This window comes from Hydra vulgaris, chromosome 08, assembly GCF_038396675.1.
Source record: "Hydra vulgaris chromosome 08, alternate assembly HydraT2T_AEP".
Lineage (NCBI taxonomy): Eukaryota > Metazoa > Cnidaria > Hydrozoa > Anthoathecata > Hydridae > Hydra > Hydra vulgaris.
In genome coordinates, this window is record NC_088927.1 from 33,194,761 (window position 1) to 33,220,617 (window position 25,857).

General features: G+C 26.5%; 1 protein-coding gene across 3 annotated transcripts; it reads left to right on the top strand.

Annotated features, from left to right (window-relative positions):
* The first annotated feature begins 12 nt into the window (after positions 1-12).
* Positions 13-24,901, top strand: LOC100206819 (cilia- and flagella-associated protein 52). 3 transcript variants are annotated; one of them, XM_065803472.1, is made up of 15 exons: positions 13-137; positions 944-1,027; positions 1,405-1,741; positions 1,858-1,986; positions 2,437-2,593; positions 2,683-2,843; positions 3,259-3,313; positions 3,421-3,533; positions 4,660-4,808; positions 5,028-5,237; positions 16,339-16,379; positions 16,463-16,509; positions 24,123-24,225; positions 24,456-24,590; positions 24,663-24,901. In XM_065803472.1, the coding sequence occupies exons 2-15, from the start codon at positions 967-969 to the stop codon at positions 24,825-24,827; spliced, it is 1,863 nt and encodes a 620-aa protein (XP_065659544.1). In that variant the 5' UTR covers positions 13-137; positions 944-966; the 3' UTR covers positions 24,828-24,901. The 3 variants fall into 3 exon arrangements, 2 of the variants coding, with proteins under 2 accessions (XP_065659544.1, XP_065659543.1); XM_065803471.1 differs by having other exon boundaries at positions 46-154; XR_010640070.1 differs by lacking the exon at positions 13-137 and adding an exon at positions 16,867-17,032 and having other exon boundaries at positions 930-1,027.
* Positions 24,902-25,857: the final 956 nt, after the last annotated feature.

The following is a 25,857-nucleotide window of genomic DNA, read 5'->3' on the forward strand; positions in this document are numbered from 1 at the left end:
CGTACGGGTTACCGGTCTGAAATTTGTTGGAAGTCTGAATCTAGCCTCTTTATGGCATTGTGCAGTCTCTATCCCAACATCTAACATCAGCGTTAAGGTCTCTAAGAGATTCTGTAAACAAAGGCACGCGTTTCAAAGTATAACAATTATAATGGTGTAGCTTTTGTTTTTTAATCACATTTTATTGTTAGTTAAAAGATTAATAAACAATTTTTTAAATGCTATAAACTTTTTGTGTGTGCTTAAAAAAATTTTTTAAATTAAAATAATAGCTTGTAAAGATTAACTGTTTCATATTATATATATATATATATATATATATATATATATATATATATATATATATATATATATATATATATATATATATATATATTTATTTATATATAAATATATTAATTAGTAAAAAACACTTATCTAACTTTTATCTTCGACTTGAAGTTTCATCAATGCATATATATATATATATATATATATATATATATATATATATATATATATATATATATATATATATATATATATATAAATATATTAATTAGTAAAAAACACTTATCTAACTTTTATCTTCGACTTGAAGTTTCATCATTGCTGGATCATCAGGAAGAGTTAAAATACACTAACATAATTTACATATATATATATATATATATATATATATATATATATATATATATATATATATATATATATATATATATATTTCCTTTTAAAAATTATATATTTTTTGTTCATATATTTTAGACAAAAATTTTCAAATATTTTAATTTTTGAATAAATTTGTTGTTGTTGTTGTTGTTATTGTTGTTGTTTTTGTTGTTGTATATAACTTAGTTATAGACAACAAAAAATAGCTAAAAGTCTCAATTGAGAAATGTGATTTTATACAATTTAAATATTCATTATCTTATAATAATATTTGATTTAAAATGTGTTTTTTTAGGACTTGCACATAAATTATTTAAAATGATAGCCAATGATATTGAAATGGAGAAGCTTAATTTAACATCAACTATTGGTTTTGCAGGTATATAGATTTTAAATTTGTTATTTAAAAGTTTTTAAAAGTATTATGCTGTGACAGTTAAAAAAGTTATCTGACAAAAATATAGCTCAGGAATAAATTTTTTTGTTTGACTTAAAATTTAGTTAAAGCTCTTATATTGACAACTAATTTATAACTGAAAATAAGTTAGTTTTTTTTTTTTTTGGCATAAAAGTATACATTTTTTGGAACTTATACTTCTTTGAAAATATCAAGATACATAATGTACATAAAATTGTTTTTAAAAGTATATTTAACTTCATGGTGTTATCATTTTTTATTTTTCAAGTTATTTACTTCATCAAATTGTTGAAAAAAGCCTGTAACTTTTTTATTAAAAAAAAAATATTTTTTCAAAGGTAAAGTTCCTGGAGGCCTGTTAATTCATCCTGATGAAAAGCATATAGTTTATCCTCTGGGTAACACAATAGTTGTGAAGAATTTATCAACACATCTACAAAGATTTTTATCTGGTCATAATGACAATGTCTCATGTGTTACTATTTCCAAAACTGGGTATTATATAGCATCTGGTCAGCAAACACATATGGGTTTTAAAGCTGAAGTTATTATTTGGAATTATCAAGAGATGCAAATACATTGTAGACTGCTATTGCATAAAGTTAATGTAGAAGCAATTGCATTTTCCCCTAATGAAAAACTTCTTGCAACACTTGGTGGACAAGATGACGGGAGGTTTTATTTGATTTATATAGATTAAATGCATAGGTGTACTTTATATATGATTAATTTTTTTTAAGAAAACTTTTATTTTGATGTGCAAACTCTATTATTATTATTATTATTTGTAGTGTTGTTTTATGGGATATTGCAAAAAAAGAAGCCGTGTGTGGTGCAGCAGCTGCAGTACTTAGTGCAGGAGTAACACACTGTGTTGCATTTGCTAGTATCAACAATAATGTATTTGTCACTGGTGGAAAGTAAGTTTGGATTAATTTAAAAGTATGAAAATAATTTTATATACTTTTAATGAAGTTAAATTTTCTAGGATAGTATTGAATATAAACTACATATTTGTTATCTGCTAAAATATTTTGTTTCTCTTTATTTTTTTTATTCCATAAAAACTTATGCAATATATTCATAAAGCCAATTAACTGGAAAAAATCGTTTATGTTTTTTGATATAAAAAGTACATCAATTTTTTTACAATTGGCTAGAAAAGTCAAAGTTTAATTTTTCCTTTAGAAAATATATTTTAAAAAATATGCATGAAACTGGCTGTAGGTGAAAATTAACAGAAACTTATTCATTTTAAAGTGAAATACACCTTACCCTTTACAGTACACCTTTAACCAAAAAAAATGTGAAATTTTTGTTTTTTGAAAATGCACTCTTGAAAAAAATTTTATTTACTATAAATTTAACAGCAAAACCTTACGGGTATGGGAACTTGATATAGAAAAACGAATAATTCAACCTACTGACTGCAGTCTGGGACATTTAAAAAGGATTGTACAGTGTATAACTGTTTCAGATGATGACCATTACATGTATTGTGGAACAACTAGTGGTGATATACTTCAAGTAATGTTTAACTTTTAAACTTTTTTTTTTTATAATTTGTATAAAGTTTTAAAATGTTTATTTGTTAATTAATTAGAATTTTAATTTAGATCAATATGAAAACAAAACTGCTTAGTCAATATGGTCCATTAAAAGATAAATTTAGTTTAGGTATTTTGTCTATTTTGTTGAAGGATAATAAGGAGTTTCTTATAGGAGCTGGAGATGGTACAATATCACTTGTTAAAGTTGATAACTTTAAAAGAGTAAGGTAACTTTCTTTTAAACGCAATCATATTTTCATATTTTTTGTATATATACACATTTGTCTTAAGCAAAAGTGATAATACAAATTTCTTAAACTTTTTTTTAAGCTATAATTCTTCAAAGCCAATTTCAAAATAGTTTTTTTTTTTACAGGAAATTTATTTCTTGTTTTTGTTTTGATTGGTATTTGTTTTTAGAAATTTTTCTCAGAAAAATAAACTAATAGACTGGCTCTTAAAAATGAAAAAAAAAAACCAGAAAAACTAACCAAAAATTACATTTTTAGTCCACTAAAATGCACGTTTTTAAATTGTGGAGGACTGAAGATCAAAAATAAATTTTTTTGAAAGTTTTAGATATAGATAATAGATAGTGAGTTATTGCTTAAAGGTGCTATAGTGGTAAAAATTATTCTCTAGATCAATAAAAGTAGATGGGGAAATTACATCACTCACTTTATTTGGTCAGACACAGGTATGTTTTTTAGTTTTTGATGGGGAAATTATTTTTTTTTGATCAAGCAAGTAAACTTTTTTATTTTTGCTTTTTTTTTTACTTGTTTTTATGCTCTTTTTATTCAGTTTTTTGCTGGTACATCATTCTCACAAATCTATCAAATAAAGTTTGAAGATTTTTCTTATCAAGTGATTAGTACCTGTCACTATGCAAAGGTTTTAGATATTTCTTTTCCCAAGTAGGTTTATTGTTTTAGCTTTTTTTTTAAGTTTAATTTTTGATTAAAGAAACTTTTTGAAAAATATATTCTTCGGCTATATACTATAAAGACTTTATTTATAATGTTTTGCATGTTGCTGAAAGTTGTCTATCATAAATTCTATTAGATGCTAGTAATATTTTTTGCTTTTGAAGTTTGTATTCCAGAGTTTCTGCTACAAAAATAATTTGTTTTAAACTGTTATCATGGCATCTTTACATGAGGTCTTTTTGCTAAGGTTTTCAATTTTATTAACTGCAACATAATCAAATCTTTGTATTCTGTTTTAAAACATTTTGCTACAATATGTGTGAATAACACAACACATAAAACCAGTAGTTTTTTTTAGTATAATGTAAATTTCTAAAAATTTAGTACAAAATAAATTTTTTAAAGATTTTAAGCTATGTCTTGGGCCTCTCTTTTTCAACCCTATTAAGAATGAATGATTTTTCATTTGATCGTGTTTTTAAATGTTTTTTTTATGTTTTTGATTTACTTTTAAGTTGTTTTTTTATAAATGTTAGTAAATTTGATCTATAGTGTGCAAATTTATTGTGGAAATAAATGTAAGGGTTTTAAAACATAATCACAAAAAAAGCTATGTACCATAGTTCATAGCTATGTACCACAGTTCCTTTCTTAAACATTTTTTACATACAGTAGAATCCTGTTAACTTAGACTCTGATCGGGTATATATATATTGTCTGACTTAGCGAATGTCCAAGTTAAGCAAAGCTTTTGGTATGTATAGAGAATTCAAGGGGAATTAAAAATTTGTCAGACTTAAAACTGGATAATTCGGACTTAAGTAAAAGTCTGACTTATCCAGGGTCTGAGTTAATGAGATTCTACTGTATTAGACAAGTTTAAAATTGTGTTTAGGCATGATTCTATATAAACTCAATATTTTATTATTATGTATTTGAAAATCCAAAACAAAAATTTGTTCTTTGGTTTAATTTGTTTTTGTGTTGATGTATAAATAAGGGGTAAATAATTGTTTATAGAATAATTTAATGTTTTTTTGTTTTTTTAATATCAATTTATTTCTACTACCAACACTGTATCTTCCTAGAAGCTAAAAATATTATATTTTTCCAGAAACTATTCTCGACTTTTTGCAACATGCTCCATAAATGATATTCGCATTTGGAATGCAGAGACAAGTAAAGAGTTACTTCGAATCGTTATTCCAAATATGACTTGCAATGCAGTAGAGTTTACACCAGATGGAAAAAGTATAATCAGTGGTCAGTATGAAATAGTAAAAAAGTAAAAAATTCAGTAAAAAAGTTGTTTAGTCTAGTAGAAATACACAATATTAGGACTTTTTTTTTTAAAGAAAAAATTATTGATTTGAGTTATATTGGTTTTTAGTACAATTTAGGATTAAATGATTTTATCTAAAATATAACAACTTTTACACTAGTTAAACATGTAAAAAAAATAAGATTCTAAAATCACTTTAGCATGGGATGATGGAAAAATTAGAGCATTTACTCCTGAAACTGGGAAATTAAAGTTTAGCATTCATGATGCACATAACAAAGGTGTGACAGCTTTAATGTCAACATCAGACAGCAAGCGAATTGTGAGTGGTGGGGGTGAAGGACAAGTTCGAGTCTGGGATATTAAAGTAAATGAATATAAGATGGTTCAAGCCATGAAAGAACATAAAGGTTTTTTTTTTTTTAAATTTTTATTTATATATATTAAACTAGGGTTTCCAAAAAACCGCGTTTATAAAAAACCACGGTTTCAGTTTTAGTTTTTAAAAAAAATATGGTTAACCATGGTTTTTGATTTTTTTTGTTAATTAATAAAACTTATCTAAGTTTATCTTCCATCGTTTATTAAAAAATGTTATTTAAGCAAAGTGTTCTAAGATTATGTTTATATTTTAAAATAAAACTTACAATGACTTATTTTTATTGTAAAAAAAGTTTTAAGAAAACTAAAGATTTTTAACGGTTCATCAGATAATTGTGATTTAATTTTTGTGCAGAAACTAGCACAGCTTGAAAAAACACGTTCAATATCTGTTGAGGTTTTCAACATTTTTTGTTCTTTTGCCTGTATTTCGGTACAACAAAAACTCTTGCTTAAGCCATTTGAATTGACTGGTAGATTTAGGCAATTGTTTGATGCTATCTTTATTAAGAAGTGGATTTAATTCATTCTTAAGAGAAACAGGTGACCTATCCAATGTTGTACATGGTGCTTCAGCTAATACTGGTTCCTCATCATTAGAAGTAAATCCAAAAAGCCTAAACGCAAGTTTTCCAGCAAAATTTTAAGTATTTTTTAATGGAACAACTGAAGGATCTTTTAGGCACTTTAACAACTGCATAACATTTCCGTTAATTCTTTCATCGATGCGCTTTTTTAAATTTGTATGCAATAAAGATGCAATTTCTGTATTCACAGCAAATAGTTTTGAAAGCATGAATTCAAGAACAATATCTGCTGTCGATAACGTTACATCTTTTCTGCTAAGAAATTCCACTGCTAGTTTTGGTGGCTCTAAAGCGGCATGCAATGAAGCTAATGACTCAAAATCTAGCTTGTTGATTACACCAAGAGCATTTAATTCAGTAAATGTCTAAAATAAGCATTTCTTAGTTTTTAACAAAGGTGCAGTCATTGCAAAAAGTGAATTCCAACAATGGCAAACATCGAGATGCAGTTCGATTTCTTTACCAAATTCCTCAGTAACTTTCTTCTGAAAAATTTGATTCTGAACTGATGACATTTTTATGAATTTCATTACTTTTCATGCATCCATCAAAATTTCAAGGTAGTCAACATTAATCTTATTGTTTACTGATTCAAAACAAAAACTATCATAGTAAATTCCATGTTCATCTTCTTCTGAATCACTATCGGTTTCCTTGGGAACTGGTATGTTAATGTCTTTATTTTTCTTGTATAACGTGTCACATACACCAAGATGAATTGCATGATTAAAGCAAAACTTATTAACAAAGTCCGTTAACTGCATGAGCTTCTTGTTGATTGCTGCACCATCTTGGGTAAAACCTGCTTGATCTTTTTCCATACAGACACCAAATGAATTCAAATGATCCCTAATATTTTGTATTAAATGTTCAGCTAAAGAGGAACCATAAATCCTAATAAGGCCAGTTTTATAGGTTTTCTTTTCACTTTCATGCAGGTTGACACCAATTTACCCTCTGTGCCTCAAAGATGTGTATTTATCATGCGTTAAGCTGAATTTATGTCCCATTTTAATTTTTTTGATCATTTCTTGTTTCATCACTTCCTTTTTATCAGAAAAATCTTGATGAAGTAAATTCATCACAGTTGTTGGGCTTTTAGGAAGATGATTTCCTCTTTGTTAAATTAATGAGCAAATAAATTTGTTGTTTGTTATCGTATTAATTGAAACACTGTCTGTAGCTAGATCAGCTACAATTTCTTTAAGGTTCGTTTTTTGTAATTAACTGTCCATGGTTTTAATTTTTTTTCCGGTGGTGATTTGAGCTGCTGCTTGGTTCTCCAGTCAAAGGCTATTGATAGTAATTCGGTGACGTAAAATATGATTCCGCAAAGTAGTTGTGGATCACCATAGCATGTTACAACAGAACTGCATCTATTACAGATGCCTTCAACATCTCTTGAATTTGGAATTTTATGCTAGGCAATAAATTTCATACTGATGACATGATTTATCTGGAAGATATATTTTAAAAATATATTTTCATCAAAAGAGATAAAAAGTAAGAAATAAAAATCAATAAAAAAGATAAGAAACATTATTGTGAATTATTTTTGTTACATACCTATTCGTTAATATTTTGTTGAACCAAAATAAACACTAAAAATATCCATATGTTTTCTTAAGGAATAAAAACTCTTTAATATAAAGAATTGGCCATTCTATTTGAGTACTTGAATACTTTATATTCGAATATATTTGCGTGTTTTGTTCAATATTTGAACATTTTTTTTGGAATACTTTAACAATTTTGAAAATGAAAAGATATATTACACTTTCCAGCAAAATACTATCTAAATAATAAAATAAAAATTTAATTACTTACAAATTTGATTTTCTACACTTTTCTATAATAAATAAACATTCAAAAGACATACAAAAAAACCGCCAAATCCGTTTTTGAAAACCGACTGTTTTTATTTATAATAGTTTTGACCAAAAACCGCAGTTTTTGGTTATCAGTTAAAACCGATTGGAAACCCTAGTATTAAACAGCTTATAAATGTTAATAAATGTTAAAATTTTTAAATACTTTCATTAGAAATATCTTTAAAAAAACTAATCCATGTTTTTAAATATATGTGTATATATATATATACGTATATATATATATATATATATATATATATATATATATATATATATATATATATATATATATATATATATATATATATATATATATGCATATACTCTTGCATGGTTGTTTTTAAGTTTTACCATAAAATGTCAGTTTTAGATTTTTTCCTTAAAAAAATTATTTTAAACACTGGAAAAAGTTTAAAAACTTTTTTTTTTAATTATTTGATAGACTGCCTGCCCTAACCAAACCCTTTATTGAAAATCTAAATAAAAGCATTCAGCATGTTTTTGTTTAAAAAAAATAAAATGAAACACTCAGAACATTTTTAAAAACAATTAGAATGTTTTTAAAAACATTGTAGTTTTTTAGTTTGAGTTTTTGTGGTTTTTTAAACTTGATTAGTTTCCGCAATTAAATTAATGCGTTTTGTTATAATCTAACCTTTATTTTGTCAGTTTAAATACCATAGACAAGTTAGGAGCTGTTTATGACCACAAACTGTATATTTAAGTGTTTACTATAGGTATATATATATATACATATATATATATATATATATATATATATATATATATATATATATATATATATATATATATATATATATATATATATATATATATATATACAACCCGTATATGTTGTCAGAAAGTTTTTTCCTATATTTTGTTGACAAAAAGTAAAAATTAAAATGCAAGACCGGAATTATTTTTTTTATCAATTGATAGACTGCCTGCCCCAACCAAACCCTCAGTCGATTTAGCAACACTCCCTTGCGGGTCAGGCTAAAAGACAGTAGATGTAGCAGCACTCCCTTGCGGGTCAGGCTATTTGTCAGTCGATGTAGCAGCACTCCCTTGCAAGTCGGGCTATTTGTCAGTCGATGTAGCAGCACTCCTTGCAGTTCAGGCTATAAGATAGTCGATGTAGCAACACTCCGCACATGATTTACAGTAAAAAAAAATAAAAATAAAAACATTTTATTAAAAAAAATAAAAATAAAAACATTGTTTATATTGTTAAAAACATTCAGAATGTTTTTAAAACATTCTGGTCAATTAAATTTGCGTTTTTGTGGTTTTTTTTAAAAACGATTTATTTGTAATTAAATTAATGGTTTTTACTTTCGTCCAACACGCAAATGTTGGACGAAAGTCAAAAGTAATTAAAAGTGACGTATGTGTTGGCGTAAGAATCACTTTTTTCCTTCCGCTCTTCCCAAAGACAACAAACTATAGATATATATATATATATATATATATATATATATATATATATATATATATATATATATATATATATATATATATATATATCATCTATAGCATCTTGTTGATTGATCCTGTCCATCCAGAGTACACTTTTCATCACTTTTGCTTAAACTTTTATAACACAAACCTAGTATTTTTCATTATGCATGGACCATACTCAAATGCAACAAATCTTGTTGCATAAAATTTACACATACATCTTGCTCAATATTGAAGTATTCTTTTTTATTAAAATTCCAGTACAATTTGTATTAGCTGATAAATTAACTTATACAAAATTTTGTAATTTTTTTTTTGTTTTTTTATTAATTCATCACTCCAAGGTCCAGAAGGCCACTACAGACGAGGAGGCTACTTAATTGTGGTCATAACCCTCTCTCAACTCAATAACTCCGAAACACAAACTTTGACAAACAAGGCCGCTGCGCGGAGAAACAAATTTAGTTAATTTTTTTTTTTCTAATGGCTTTACAAACTTCAAATTTACAAACTCAATTTGTTTCTCCAATCAGCGACCTTGTTTTTCAAAAATTATGTTTCAAAGTTATTGTGTTGAGAGAGGGTTGTTACCACAGCTAAAGTGGCCTCCTCGACTATAGAGGCCTTCATGGCTTTGGGGGGGGGGGGGTAAATTTAAGTTAAATTTAAAATTTTTTTTTGTCGATATCTTTGCAATGCTCATTGTTTGTTAAGATGTTAAATGAAGTTAAGTATTTAGAAATGATTTAAAACTTAGCAATAACCTCCTTTTATATAAATGAATTTGTTTTAAATAGGTACTGAATTTTTTTGTCAACAATTTAATATCTTGAAAGTTTTATGTGTGATTTATGAACCAATTGGAATGTATATTGTACTGGCTTCATAAATTTGCTATTGTTTTCAATAGTTCAATCTTCAATCTTTTCAAAAATTCAAGAGCCTTATATAATATGCCATTCGTTTCTGCAAAAAAAAAAGAAGATACTATAAAAGCAGAAAAGCTTGCGAACAGTTTAGCAAACAAGAACTATACCAGTTTCTGGTCTATCGTGACTTCTATTCGCAGCAATAAATGTAGTCTTCCACCTTCTATTGACTCTGCCTCAGGTCCTGATAATGTATGCCACATGTGGTATAATAACTATTCCACCCTGTTCAACTCAGTCAAGCCAACATGCAATATAAATGACAACTTTATAGTTTAACACTGTAATCTTCTTAAAGATGATGCCTATTTTGTCACTCCTGATGAAGTCCAATCTATCATAAATCGTATGTCCTGTGGAAAAGCAGCTGACCATTTTGGACTTCAGTTGGAGCATTATCTCTATGCTAGCCCAAATTACTTTAATATTTTGTCTTTGTGTTTTTCCTCCATGCTTTGCAATGGATACATGCCTATTGGTGCTTCACACTCTGTTATTTCTCCTGTGGTTAAAGATAAGAATGGTGACATCTCCGGTCCAATTTCTTTAATGACAATTTTCTCCAAGATTTTGGAACATATTTTTGTCTCATGCATTAATAAAAGTTTCACTGGGACTCCAAACCAATTTGGATTTAAGAAAAATCATAGCACTTTTATGCCAGTTCTTATTTTAAAAGATATTTTAAATTTTTATCTATCACTTGGCTCAAATATGCATGTGGCATTTATTGACATTAGTAAAGCCTTTGATAGAGTTCGCTTTGATACACTATTTACAAAACTATCTAATATTATCTCTGGTGTAACTTTACGCTTACTCATTGTCTGGTATGTTGGTCAAACAGCTCAGATCCTTTGGGGTGGAATATTATCCAAAACATTTAATATCGGTAATGTAGTGCGACAAGGAGGTGCACTGTCTCCTCTTCAATTTAATATATATATTAACGATCTTAGTGTTTTACTCAATAAAACTACCATAGGCTGTTGCTTGGGTCCTTCTCTTGTTAACCATCTTTATGCTGATGCTATTGTCCTGTGTGCACCCTCAGCCAAAGGTCTCCAGATCTTACTTGATTTATGCTCCAGTTATGCTGTGAAACATGATATAGTTTATAACAATATTAAGTCTCAAATTATGTTTTTTGAAATTTTTAAACCCCTTATAAATAGCCCTAGTTTCACATTATCTGGCATGGTTCTTACATACACTAGTCAATATAGATATCTGGGTCACTTGATCTCAAACGATATGCAGGATGACAAAGATATTTTAAAACACGTGCGCACTATCTATGCTAAAGCTAACCTCATCCGTAGAAAGTTTAGCTCTACACAAATACAAACAAAGATCATTTTATTTAATGCCTTTTGCAGCCCAATCTATGGATGTAAGCTGCGGTATCTTTGGAGAAAAGACTCATTCCATCGCCTATGTGTTGCATATAATAATGCACTTCGCTTGATATTAAACAAGCCACCATGGAACAGTACAAGTGAATTATTTGTGAAACATGGTGTCCATTCACTTAATGTTGTTATTCGCAAGCAATAATACTCCTCACTGTTACTGCTGCAGAATAGTGAGAACCTCGTCACAAAAGCTTTTGTTAACTCAGACAGGTTCTTGCAGTCTCCACTGATGTTTAAATGGAGAGCTGAATTATATTTATAACACTTTAATTTTTTATCTTTATTTTATTTTATTTTTTTTTCCTTGGGTTTTGTTTATATTCAAGTGCATTAGTCTTTGTTTTATTCTAATCCACTTTATTTTACCGATTGTATATTTATTATATTGGGCCTTGAGTCTGTCAATAAATTTTGATTGATTGATTAATAGTTAAATTTTATGACAATCTTTACAAACTTTTTGACCAAGGTATATTTTCACTAATAAATTAGTTTCTTTATTGATTGAAAGAATTCTTAAAAAAATCAATGAAGTTAATTTTATCAAAAGTAAGAAAAAAATAATTAAATACCTTGGACTAATCATTTTAAATGATTTCAGATATACAGATCATTATGAATAAAAATATAGAAAGCAACTTTTGCAGCTGAAAAATTGGGTCTAGATTTTTTTATGAATTCATTATAAAAAATAAATTTCTTTAAATATTTTTGTAGACCAATTTTATTTATGGTACTGATCCATGTAATTTCAAGAAAACTATTATTTAACAATTTCAAACACTTATGTTAAATATGGCAAAAATATGGTTATCCAAAAAAAATACAGATGTATGCAATTTTTGGCTGCACTAAAGATGGAATCACAGTACTAAAATTAATTTAACCAATTGTTATCTGTTTGAACAAATAATGAAGAACAGAGAAACAAGTAAAAAAATGTTTTAAGTTTACAATCAATTGACTAATTTTAAGATTTTGGAGCTTGTGTAACTTTGCTCCTTTTAAATAATAAAATTATTCTTTACAATAAATAACTTGGATTTAAATCTAGTCATTCAACAGATCATGCATTCATTCGTTTAATACATAGAATAACCTTTTTATGTAGTATATACTAACCTTATTTTGTAATTAATGGATATTAAAAGCAGATATTAATCGCAATGACTAATCTAACTGGTTTAAATTTTATAATGGTCGAAGTGACCATAAAAACATTGCAAGCAATTATTTTAAATATTCTTGCTTTTTTAAAAGCATATTGGAAACAAAAGATGTAAAAACATTTTTAAATTTTTAATTAAAGTTTACTTAGTTTACTGATGAGTTGCATCAGTAAACAGTAAATTCAACCATTATTTACTTAGTTTTACTTTAATAAATTACAGGAAACACAAGATTGTTAATATGCTTTTGCAACTTCCTTAAAATTAACTTGAACTCTTTATAGAGTTTTGATAAATTGTGATTTAAATATAGTTTTTAATATAAATTTTAATGTGGAGTTTTAAACCATTAAACAAAAATTGATAATTTAATGTCATGGAAACAATAATTCAGCGTCATGTTTTCGTTTGGTGTGATTGAGAATATGAATTCTCTAGTATTTCTAAATCAATTATCATTTTATATAATGATATACGATTTTCTTTTTATCGTTTCTACTGTAAATATATATATATATATATATATATATATATATATATATATATATATATATATATATATATATATATATATATATATATATATATAGATCTATAGTTTGTTGTCTTTGGCAAGAGCGGAAGGAAAAAAGTGATTCTTACGCCAACACATACGTATCTTTTAATTACTTCTGATATTCGTCCAACATTTGCGTGTTGAAAGTAAAAACCATTAATTTAATTACAAATAAATCGTTTTAAAAAAAAACCACAAAAACGCAAATTTAATTGACCAGAATGTTTTAAGAACATTCTGAATGTTTTTAACAATATAAACAATGTTTTTATTTTTATTTTTTTTAATAAAATGTTTTTATTTTTAATTTTTTTAATAAAATGTTTTGATTTTTATTTTTTTTACTGTAAATCATGCGCGGAGTGTTGCTACATCGACTATCTTATAGCCTGACTCGCAAGGGAGTGCTGCTACATCGACTGACAAATAGCCTGACCCGCAAGGGAGTGCTGCTACATCAACTATCTTTTAGCCTGACCCGCAAGGGAGTGTTGCTACATCTACTGAGGGTCTTATAATAATTCCGGTCTTGCATTTTAATATTTACTTTTTGTCAACAAAATATGGAAAAAACTTTTGGACAACATCTACGGGTTTTATATATATATATATATATATATATATAAATATATATATATATATATATAATATATATATATATATATATATATATATATATATATATATATATATATATATATATATATATATATATATATATATATATATATATACAATATATATATATATATACAATATATATATATATTGTATGTATATTTATATATATATAGATTGTTGCATTTGGGAGAACGGAAGGAAAAAAATGATTCTTATGCCAACAAATATGTCACTTTTAATTACTTATGACTTTCGTCCAACATTTGCGTGTTGTCAGAAAGTTAAAACCATTAATTACAAATAATTCGTTTTTTAAAAAACTGCAAAAACGCAAATTAATTGACCAGAATGCTTTTAAAAACATACTGAATGCTTTTAAATTATTCTGAATGTTTTTAATAATATAGACAAGGATTTTATTTTTATTTTTTTTAATAAAATGTTTTTATTTTTTTTTTTTTTTACTGTAAATCATGTACGGAGTGTTGCTACATCGACTATCTTATAGCCTGACTCGCAACAAAGTGGTGCTACATCGACTGACAAATAGCCTGACTCGCAAGGGAGTGCTGCTACAAAGACTGAGGGTTTGGTTGGGGCAGGCAGTCTATCAAGTAACAAAAACAAAAGTTCTCGTCTTGCATTTTAACTTTTACTTTTTGTCAACAAAACTTTCTGACAACCAGTTAGGAGTTATGACAACAAAACTTTCTGACAACCAGTTAGGATATATATATATATATATATATATATATATATATATATATATATATATATATATACATATATTTATGTAATTTATGTATATATATATACACACACATATGTATATATATATACACACATATATATGTATGTATCTAATATATATATATATATTTTTTTTTTTTAAACATCTTCGCTTATATATACACACATATATATGTATGTATCTAATATATATATATATTTTTTTTAAACATCTTCGCTCCCAACAAGGTTGCAAGCATCCACTAATTAAAGTTGGAAGTTACTGGAAGAGAAAAGATGAAGATTGTAGAGCAAGATAACAATTGACGGACGACTTATAGAATTGTAAATTATATGAATCAGGAAAGCAAGATGAAGGAAGCGAATTCCAAAGAACTGATGTTCTTTGGAATTCGCTTCAAAGAGTTTTTGGAGCACTTAGGAACAGTCACAGAAAAAGATGAGACTTAATTGAATGGCGAGTAACATGAGAATGAATTTTAGTAGGTGGCACAAGAGACGCTAGCTCTTTAGAGCAGTGCCCTTTATAGAATTTGTAGAAGAGAAAGAAAGAGAAGCAACATTACAAAGATGTGATAATGGTTGAAGGTTGGCTGCAAGAGCAGGTCCAACTAAGTTTACAATGCGTTTTTGCACCTTGTCTAAAAGAGAAAGGGCATCATTAGAAGATCCGCCCCAAATATGGCAACAGTATTCCATACAAGGCTGGGTTTGAGATTTATAGAGATAGAGAATAGAATCTGAAGTAAGAAAGTGTCGAGCTCGATGAAGAGATGCTCCTTAGCAGATGGTAATTTTGCAACTGATTGGATATATGGTTTCCAAGAAAGATCGGAAGTAAGAGTTAATCCTAGAAGATGAAGAGTAGATGACTCATTGAGTACATCACCGTTCATAAATATAGGAAGATCTAGATTATTGCGATAACCATTGACTGAAAAAAATTGAGTTTTATCTGTATTGAAGTTCACCAGCCACTGTGAGCCCCATGCTGTAGCAGAAGTGAGATCCTTTTCAAGCTCAAATGCCCCCTCCAAACAATCAGAGAGAGTTGGTTTCTTATCACGACAACAATAAATGGTAGTTATCATCAGCAAGCAATGTCACCTTAGATGTGAGAGTATCTGGATGATTGTTAATGTAAATTAAAAAGAGTATAGGGCCAAGGATAGAACATTGAGGAACCCCTGAAATTACAGAATAAGAAGAAGAGTGCTGTCCATTGAGGACAACTTTTATACTACGAAAGATATATATATATATATATATATACATATATATTTGTGTATATATATATATATATATATATATATATATATATATATATATATATATATATATATATATATATATATGTATATATATATATATATATATATGTATATATATATATATATGTATATATATATATATATGTATATATATATATATATATATATATATATATATATATATATATATATATATATATATATATATATATATATATATATATATATACATAAGGTTTGTTACCCAGCAAGGAATTGCAATTTTTGGTAGTTTGTTACTTTATTTAAAAATTTCAATTACTTGTGATATGGAAACATGGAGTTAGAAAAAAATTGGCACTATTTGGGAAATTGGTTTTACAAAACAAATCAACTCACTATTGTAGATTTCTTTTTAAAACAAAAAAATAATAGTTTTTGTATTTAAACTAATGATGCTTTTTTAAATATATTTTTGTATTTAGATTAAATTTTTTTAAATTAAATTTTGTTTTTAGGAACAGTTACAAGTGTTAAAATTCGTTCAAATGATTTACAGGTTTGTTTATTACAATAGCTTAATTTCAAATTACTCTTGACGGTATTAAGAATACATTATTGATTCTACTTTTTTTAATATAGTGCATCACTTCTAGCATTGATGGAACTTGCATAATTTGGGATCTAGTGTAAGTGACTATTCAGTATTATGTGGGTCATGTATGGCTATGATATTGATACCATTAAGGTGGTAGCCACATTTGGTCTACATGTGGCTATAATGCTTATGCCACTTATATATTATAAATACCATAACTACACATGGCTCACATCTAGAATAAAAATAGACTTAAACTACAAAATGCTTTTGTTTAGACATCAGCTGTTGAGACTTATAATTTTTATTTTCATTAAAATAAATCTGTATTTAGTAGTAATAATTATTTTTTAGTTAATTTTATTATTATTTAATTGGCAAACTAAATAGCTTTAATTGCTGGTGATTAAATTTAATTGGTGGTAAATAAATACCTGCTTCCTTATAGGATTTGCTTTTCTGGGCAAAAGCTACAATTAGTTATCTTTGACTTTAAAACCAACGGTTAGAGTTTTGAGCTTTGGGGCTATTGGTTAAGTAAAGGCTAGAGATGGTGCATCAATGAAAATACTTGTTCTGTCTTGTAGAAGGTCTAATAGGCAAAGACTTTAGGGGTAAGCAGAAAGTTTCTGTTGTATCAGGGTTTTAAAATGTTTAAACTAAATGGTTTAAACCAATAGTTTAAATCAACTAAAAAAATATCAATTTTAAGCAAACAATTTTTTTTTGAAACAACTTTAAATATTTAGCAGGAAAGTAAACCAGGGTTGTGTTTACAAATACAATTATATCTTTCATGTAAATACTTTCATGTAAATATGAATGCACTTGAAAGTATTTACATCAAAATCATAAAGATGCTAAAATTATAAAGATGCTTCCGAAAAATATTTTCTTATGTATTTTATAAATATATATTTTAAAAATAGTTTCTTATATATATTAAATTTACAGTTAGTTATTTATTTGGTATTGCCTATTTGTTTTTTAAATGCAGCAACGGGTATATATATATATATATATATATATATATATATATATATACATATATATACATATATATATATATATATATATATATATATATATATACATATATATACATATATATATATATATAATATATATATATATATATATATATATATATATATATATATAAATATGTATATAATTTATTATATATCTATATAATTTATTTTATATATATAAAATTTATTATATATATATATATAAAATTTATTATATATATATATATAAAATTTATTATATATATATATATAAAATTTATTATATATATATAAAATTTATTATATATATATATAAAATTTATTATATATATATATATATATAAAATTTATTATATATATAAATTGACTGGGCAGATAGGAAGAACATGCTAGGAGTGTTGTATATATATATATATATATATATATATACATGTTACATATATATATATATACATGTTACATATATATATGTTGTTATTCGCAAGCAACAATACTCCTCACTGTTACTGCTGCAGAATAGTGAGAACCTCGACATAAAAGCTTTTGTTAACTCAGACAGGTTCTTGCAGTCTCCACTGATGTTTAAATGGAGAGCTGAGTTATATTTATAACACTTTAATCTCTTATCTTTATTTTATTTTATTCATTTTTTTTTTTTTTTAAACCTTGGGTTTTGTTTATATTCAAGTGCGTAAGTCTTTGTTTTATTCTAATCCACTTTATTTTACCCATTGTATATTTATTATATTGGGCCTTGAGCCTGTCAATAAATTTTGATTGATTGATTAATATATATATATATATATATATATATATATATATATATATATTAATCAATAAATCAATCAAAATTTATTGACAGGCTCAAGGCCCAATATAATAAATATACAATGGGTAAAATAAAGTGGATTAGAATAAAACAAAGACTTACGCACTTGAATATAAACAAAACCCAAGGTTTAAAAAAAAAAAAAAATGAATAAAATAAAATAAAGATAAGAGATTAAAGTGTTATAAATATAACTCAGCTCTCCATTTAAACATCAGTGGAGACTGCAAGAACCTGTCTGAGTTAACAAAAGCTTTTATGTCGAGGTTCTCACTATTCTGCAGCAGTAACAGTGAGGAGTATTGTTGCTTGCGAATAACAACATTAAGTGAATGGACACCATGTTTCACAAATAATTCACTTGCACTGTTCCATGGTGGCTTGTTTGATATCAAGCGAAGTGCATTGTTATATGCAACACATAGGCAATGGAGTCTTTTTTCCAAAGATACCACAGCTGACATCCATAGATTGGGCTGCAAAAGGCATTAGATAACATGATCTTTGTTTGTATTTGTGTAGAGCTGAACTTTCTAAGAATGAGGTTAGCTTTAGCATAGATAGATTTAAAATATCTTTGTCATCCTGCATATCGTTTGAGATCAAGTGACCCAGGTATTTATATTGACTAGTGTGTATATATATGTGTGTGTGTGTGTGTGTGTGTGTGTGTGTGTGTGTGTGTGTGTGACAAACTTAAAGTAGATTTAGGGATTCTTTTTTTTTTGACAGTTGGAAGGGAGGAGTGTTCCCCCCCCCCCTTCCTAGTTAAAACTGGTGCCATGATTTTTAGATATCACTTTGTTTGTGTTCACTTGAGTTTTATCCAAACAAAATGAGTTGTTTTAAAATAGTGTCTTATTAGCATTTCTTTGAACACATGAATTTTGTAGTGGGCGTAAACAAATGCTACTTGAGTTACGCTAAAATAATCTTTTTTATTTAAGAGTTAGATAAGCGTTATTACTATGATTTTAATTTTGCAAATTAAAATTTATTATTATACACTATTTGTAAGTATTGATTAAAATTTGTTTGTATTTTAAATATTTAATACTACTAAAATTAAAATTACTAAAATATAGCTACTAAATGTTTAAAATACCCTAAACAATTTTTAATAAATATTTACAAATAATAAGTATTTGCAACTTGAGCATTTATTAAAATCCTGTATTTGAATAGTTATTTTCTATATATAATAATATATCTATATATAATAAATATATATATATCTATATATAATATAAAATATTATGTTTATATTCAAATAAATATTGTCTATATATAATAATATATTATATATATATATCTATATGTAGTATAATAAAATATATTTTTATATATATATAATATAATATATTATGTATATATTCAAATAATTATTGTATCTATATATGATATAATATATCATATAGACTATTTGAACCAAAACATAGCATTTAATGTGCGTATTAACTATTTTTTTACTTTTCATTTTGATTTAAATATTAGCTATTCTATTCATTTAACTTATACTAAAGTTTAATAATTTTCACAGTGCTCTAAGGCTTTTTTTAAATAAAAGAGATTATTACAGTAAACCTAATGATTAAATATATATATATATATATATATATATATATATATATATATATATATATATATATATATATATATATATATATGTATGTATAAATATATATATATATATATATATATATATATATATATATATATATATATATATATATATATATATATAAAACATTAAATGATGTATTGGTTGATGAATTACAGCAGAAATGTTAACAGAAAATATAATTTACTCAAGTTAAATGACTAGTTCTTTTTTTTAACTGAAAAAGTTGACTAAACACAGCTTATTTAAAAAAAAAGTTTAAACCAAAAAAACCATGGTTTTTTATTTTTTAAAAAAACGGTTTCTTTGCAACCCTGTTTGCACCACTTCTTTTTTTAATAAGTTAGCATAGATGTAAACCTGTGTTATATTATTTCCTGCCTAAGCTAATGAACACTGGATCTTTTTGAATTCACCCATGGTTACTGGCTTGTGCTTCCTTGATTGTGGCTTCCTTGATTCTTGGATTGCAGTAGCCAAGAAAGTTTAACCCAAAACAAAACTTGGTTGTTTACTGCTACAAAGTTATCACAACTTTGTTGCTACTACTATATTGATGAGAGGCAGCACTCTTTCTGAATCATCTAGTTTAACCTATTTAATCCTCTAATTTTATTTGATTATTCTCCACTACTAACCTCTTATGGAAACCATATTTATAATCCATTGCATTGCTTTTCTTCATTGTTCATGTCTTTTTTTATGTTCCATTCTCTACCTCTATAAATCTCTTATTTCTACTTGTATGGAAGATTGTTATCATTTTTAACCTTCTAATGATACCCTCACTCAAATAACATCCATATTTGTATTTTAGATGTTGACCTGCTCTAGCTGCTGAACTTTAGCATCTCAATTGCAGAAAAATGGTTGGTTTGGTGTTTATCGACCTTTTAAAAGCGTTTGACACTATTAGCCACAATATACTCCTCCTTAAGCTAACCACATATGGTATCAAAGGTGATGAATTAGAGTGTTTTAAATGTTACTTATTTAATCATTACCGACTTGTCAAGTGTCATGATGAACTATAAACAACCGGTGACTCGTGGGGGTCACCAATCGTTTATCAGATTTATTCTTTTTAATTTATTTTAATAACTTTAATGGATGTCTGAGACACTGATGATGTTGAATTTGTAGACTATCTATACAGTGTATCTAGTGATACACTATGTCAACAATGATTTTAGTACCATCAAAAAGTGATACACCATGTTAACAATGATTTTAGTACCATCAAAAATCATATAAATGATTACTTAAACTCAATTTCAAAATATCTCAAAAATTTTTTATGAAATTACTTAATCTTGAACCTAAATAATGGTTACCTAAGTGGTTGTCAACTTTTCTAAAAAATCTAGATTTAGTTTATGATAATGCAAAAATACCATCAAGTAACATTTATAAATATCTAGGAATAATTATAGACAGCCACCTTAATTTAACACAAAATTTCAATAACTCCTTTAAAAATGCAGCTTCCCACCTCTACTTGATAAAAGTTTGTATCTGCTGACAATGGATGCAGCAAAAAATATTTATATCTCTATGATACTATCAATAATAACGTATTGCAGAATTGTAAATTTGAAGAAAGCCAGTAACCAAGTAAATAAAATTATCAAATTAGAAACTAATTAGAGATAATGCAATAATTTCAAACAATCATATAAACAAAGTAATCACTGTTCCATCAATAGACAGAGTTCTTAGAAAAAGAGCTTGCGTATTAGTATATAAATGTTTGTATGGGACCATGTGTAGGAATTTCAAAAAAATTTTTGTAATGCAAAAATACTGGAAACAAGCACACAGCAATAATCTATCTGTTGTGTTTCCAAAGATAAAACTTGAATGTACAAAAAAACTCATATTAATACGCAGACTCTGTTTTTTACAATCTTTTAACAAAAGAGGCAAAAATCTTAATTTATTTAAATCATTTTTATAAAATTTGTAAATACTATTATATTTATATTTTATACTTTTAATCACATATAGTTCTTAATTTTATACTATTTTAAATTTTATTTAGGACACATTGATAGCAGTTGTTTATAACTAAAACATATATCTTGTTAAAATATTCATTTAAAAAAAAATCTACAATTATTATTGTCAATCTGAAGCAAGCTATTATCATAAGTTTCATTAGCTAAAACTGAATGCTGTTGTCATATTATGGCTGGTTGTTGATCTGGTTGTTGTCATATTATGGCTGGTTGTTGATCTGGTTCTTCTGATGATGCCCTCTCTTTTTTATTATGCAAGGTCCAAAGTTGTTAATGTTGTTAGACCTGCTCTAGCTGCCAACGCTTGAGCCACTATTCCATCATTGTAAGTTTGCATTATTGTAAGGTTGCACCTCTTTCTCTTTTCTACAAATACCACCATTGTCACTGCTCAAGCAATAACTTGTCGTTGATCTCTTTCATAACTTGTCATTCAGAAAAGTTGCATCCTTTTACTGTAACTTTTCATTCATACACATTTATTCATCTAGTTTTTTTTTCTTCAAAGATTAGTGCTTCAGAATTTTCTCTCATTTTCATATTTTACTTATGATTGACTTAAATTATATTTTTCTTTCTCTTCTTTTGCGTTCTGCTAACTCCCAACTTAATTAGTGATTGCTTGATACCCTGTTGTGAGGAAATTTATTAAAAAAAAAAGAATTTAAATTTTCAATAAAACTACTTAAAAGTGTTATGAGATTACATTAAAATATTTTATTTCTTTTAGTTTCAAATTACTAATAAAATAATTGAGGAAAAAAGAAGAAATAATAGAGTTACTACTTAAATTCTAAAGAACATAAGTTGTGAAATTTTGTGAAATGTGTATAGGGATTAAGTTCCTAAAGCCAATTCTTCATTCAGATTTTTTTCTCTTTTAGAAAAAATTTCTATCAAAGAAAAGTAATTTATAGTACTTTTCTTTGACAGAAAAGTGCTATATAGTACTAACATCCATCTAATAAACTTATCTCGCAAAATATACTTTCCATACCTAAAAATATTCTTTTCAAAATGTTGTTAGAAGCATACATGCTTTGAACAACATTTTTTAAAGAATAAAACAAGAAATTAACATTTTGTGACAGAATACTATTTTTTTTTTAACAAAAGTCTTTGTCTTTGAGACAAACAAAAACATGTTGGGTTCTCATTATAAATAAAATTTTACAAACAAGAGGCAAGTTATAACTGCTTTGGAAATGGTATCAATAAAAGAATCATTATAATCAAAGTAGTCTTTGAAAGACCTGGAAACAATCAAAAGTACTCTTGTTGTGAGCAAGAGCACTTTTAATTGTGAAACAATTAAAAGTACTTTTGTTGTGAAAAAGAGCACTTTTAATTGTGAAACAATTAAAAGTGCTTTTGTTGTGAACAAGAACACTCTTGTTGCAAACAAGAGTTTACAACATGTTTGTTTCTGAAATCTGTAATAACAATTAATTTAAGTTATTTATCACTGTAATCAAGTTATTTAAGATTGTTGTTAAGAAGGAGTTAAAACAGTGATAATATTGAGATAAACAGTGATAATATCGAGATAAACAGTGATAATATCAAGATAAAAAACCAAAAGAAGAGTAATTAAACTTGTAAAAAAGTAAATTTTCATTGTTTATGCGACACAATGATCGCAAAAAGTGACCAATGGAGCTGTCCAGTTACGTAGACCTGGGAGATGTGAAAATAGAAGTAGATTGTAGATGATGTCATTGGGTAAGAATCATAAATGAATGTAAAGACTGTTTTGTAGGAGGAATAAAATTTAGCGACTCAGGAAGAGGGGAACTAAAACTCACACTCTAGTCATCCTTAACAAATGATAAGACAATGATCTTTGAGTAAACAAGTCGCTATAAATCCGCTGGTTTATTCATTGTCACCATTACTAAAATAATCGCACCAAACAAAAACAATAAAATAAGTAGATAACAAAATAGTCAGTAAAATAATAATAAATGATAGTTCGGACAATATAAAAAGAAAAAATAGGCTTATAAATGTGGTACTATTTATGGTCTAAACTCTAGATAATAAATTGAAAACTGATAATCACCTGTGTAACATAAAAATATTTAAATGTTTTTTCATTTTCATAGCGTGATTTCTAAAGTAAGAATATTATGCTTTAAAATGCAACTCAAATCTTGATTTCATCTAGTGTTTGAATTTTATTTTCTGTTAATTATATTTTTGTTTTATAATTTTTATCATTTTTAGACGTTTTGTCCGTCATCAAATTATTTTTGCAAATTCAATGTTTAAAGTAGTGTGTTATCGCCCTGATGAATGTCAGATTCTAACTGCTGGGACTGATCATAAGGTATCATCTTTTGTAGTTATAGTATAACATACACTGAACTTTAAGTAAAGGTGGCACATTATTACCCCAACCCAATTGATAATCCAGCCAATGGGGAAACTAACAATTTTATATGACAAAACAAAAAGAGTTTGTTTTTTTAGGCAAAGTCGACACCCTTCCAGAAAAGCTGTACGGGTGTCGACTTCTACCAAATAATGTAATGTATAATTTTTATAACACTTATGCAGATAAGTTGCTGGGAAACATACGATGGATCCCCTATACGCGAGTTAGAGGGAACTAAATCAGGATCTATAAACGGTCTGGATATTTCACCAGACGGGTTATACTTTGTCACAGGTGGTGAAGATAAACTCATAAAAGTAAGCGTTGATTTCTTGTGAAACTTTTTTTACTTGTCTGGATTTATAAAAAAAGATTATTTTTTTTGCAAGGTTTGGAGATATAATGAAGGTGAAATAACTCATATCGGTTTTGGTCACTGTGGAGAGATTAACAGGCTTAAGATTTGTCCTTTACAGAAGCATATTGTCAGCGTAAGCACTGATGGTGCGATTCTCAGGTGGAAGTTTCCGTATGAAATGACAAAAACTAGTTGATTTTTTTAACGAACTTTTAACATTATTCTGTACATAATCATTAATTGCTTTAAAAATTAAATATTTTAACTTATTATCATTTTTTTTTATTTTACGTTGTTTTTTTTTGTTTGTTCCTTTGAGATGAATTCGCTAAAAAAAAGGCAGTGTATCAAGATTTTTTTTATATTATATATTATATATTAGCGATTAGGGATGGCACTTTTACTTATTTTGATATAAAAACGCAAAATACTTTTAAGCGTAAATTACTTTGCATAACTCATAAAAATATATAATTTACTTACATTTAAAAGTAATTCGTTTTTTATTTACATAAATTATAAAACGTGTAAAACTTAATTACATAAGTTAAGTTTTTGAAATGAGTAACTGTTACTTAAAAAAGTAATTTACTTTTACAAGTAAAATTAATTTGTATTTTTGCTGCAACTTATTATTTTACCATTAAAAGTACATTAAAAGTTACATTAAATGTAACTTTTAATGGTAAGTTGTGTAAAGTAAACTACTTTGAAAAGTAATTTTGGCTATCAGTGTGTGAAAAATTTACATCTAAATGTATTTCACTTTTTAAATGCAAAAAAAGTTATTTATGAAGTAAACTTACGTAAATTCAATATTAAAAAACATCACACTTACTTTGCAAAGTAAAATAAAACTGCATCATAGCAAAAAGTTACTTTTACGTGTAAAAGCAATTTTTTGCTATGATGCAGTTTTATTTTACTTGGCAATGTAATGTACATGTAAAAAACAGCTTACATAAAAGTTATTTGAAAAAAATTGTTATTTACTTTTACAAATAAAAGTAAATTTTTTCTTTGAAATTTTATACTTTACTTTGTAAGTAAGTAAAATGTAAGTTTTATTATTTACTTTCTCAAAGAACAGTCATTTCATGTTGATTTACCATAAATTTTGAGATAGGTACCGTATTCAAATCCATTGCCTGTTTGCACTTCTAGGTAATACTCTGTATTGGACAGCTTTTGGTGGTGGGCATCGCGAAAGGATTTTTTTTTTCACG

What these genes read in the sequence shown, in the direction of transcription:
- LOC100206819 (XM_065803472.1), top strand. Translation starts at nt 967, where the DNA reads ATGATAGCCAATGATATTGAAATGGAGAAGCTTAATTTAACATCAACT. An exon ending in GTATTTGTCACTGGTGGAAA is followed by an intron (nt 1,987 to 2,436) that starts GTAAGTTTGGAT and finishes TAAATTTAACAG; the next exon opens with CAAAACCTTACGGGTATGGG. An exon ending in CTTTATTTGGTCAGACACAG is followed by an intron (nt 3,314 to 3,420) that starts GTATGTTTTTTA and finishes CTTTTTATTCAG; the next exon opens with TTTTTTGCTGGTACATCATT.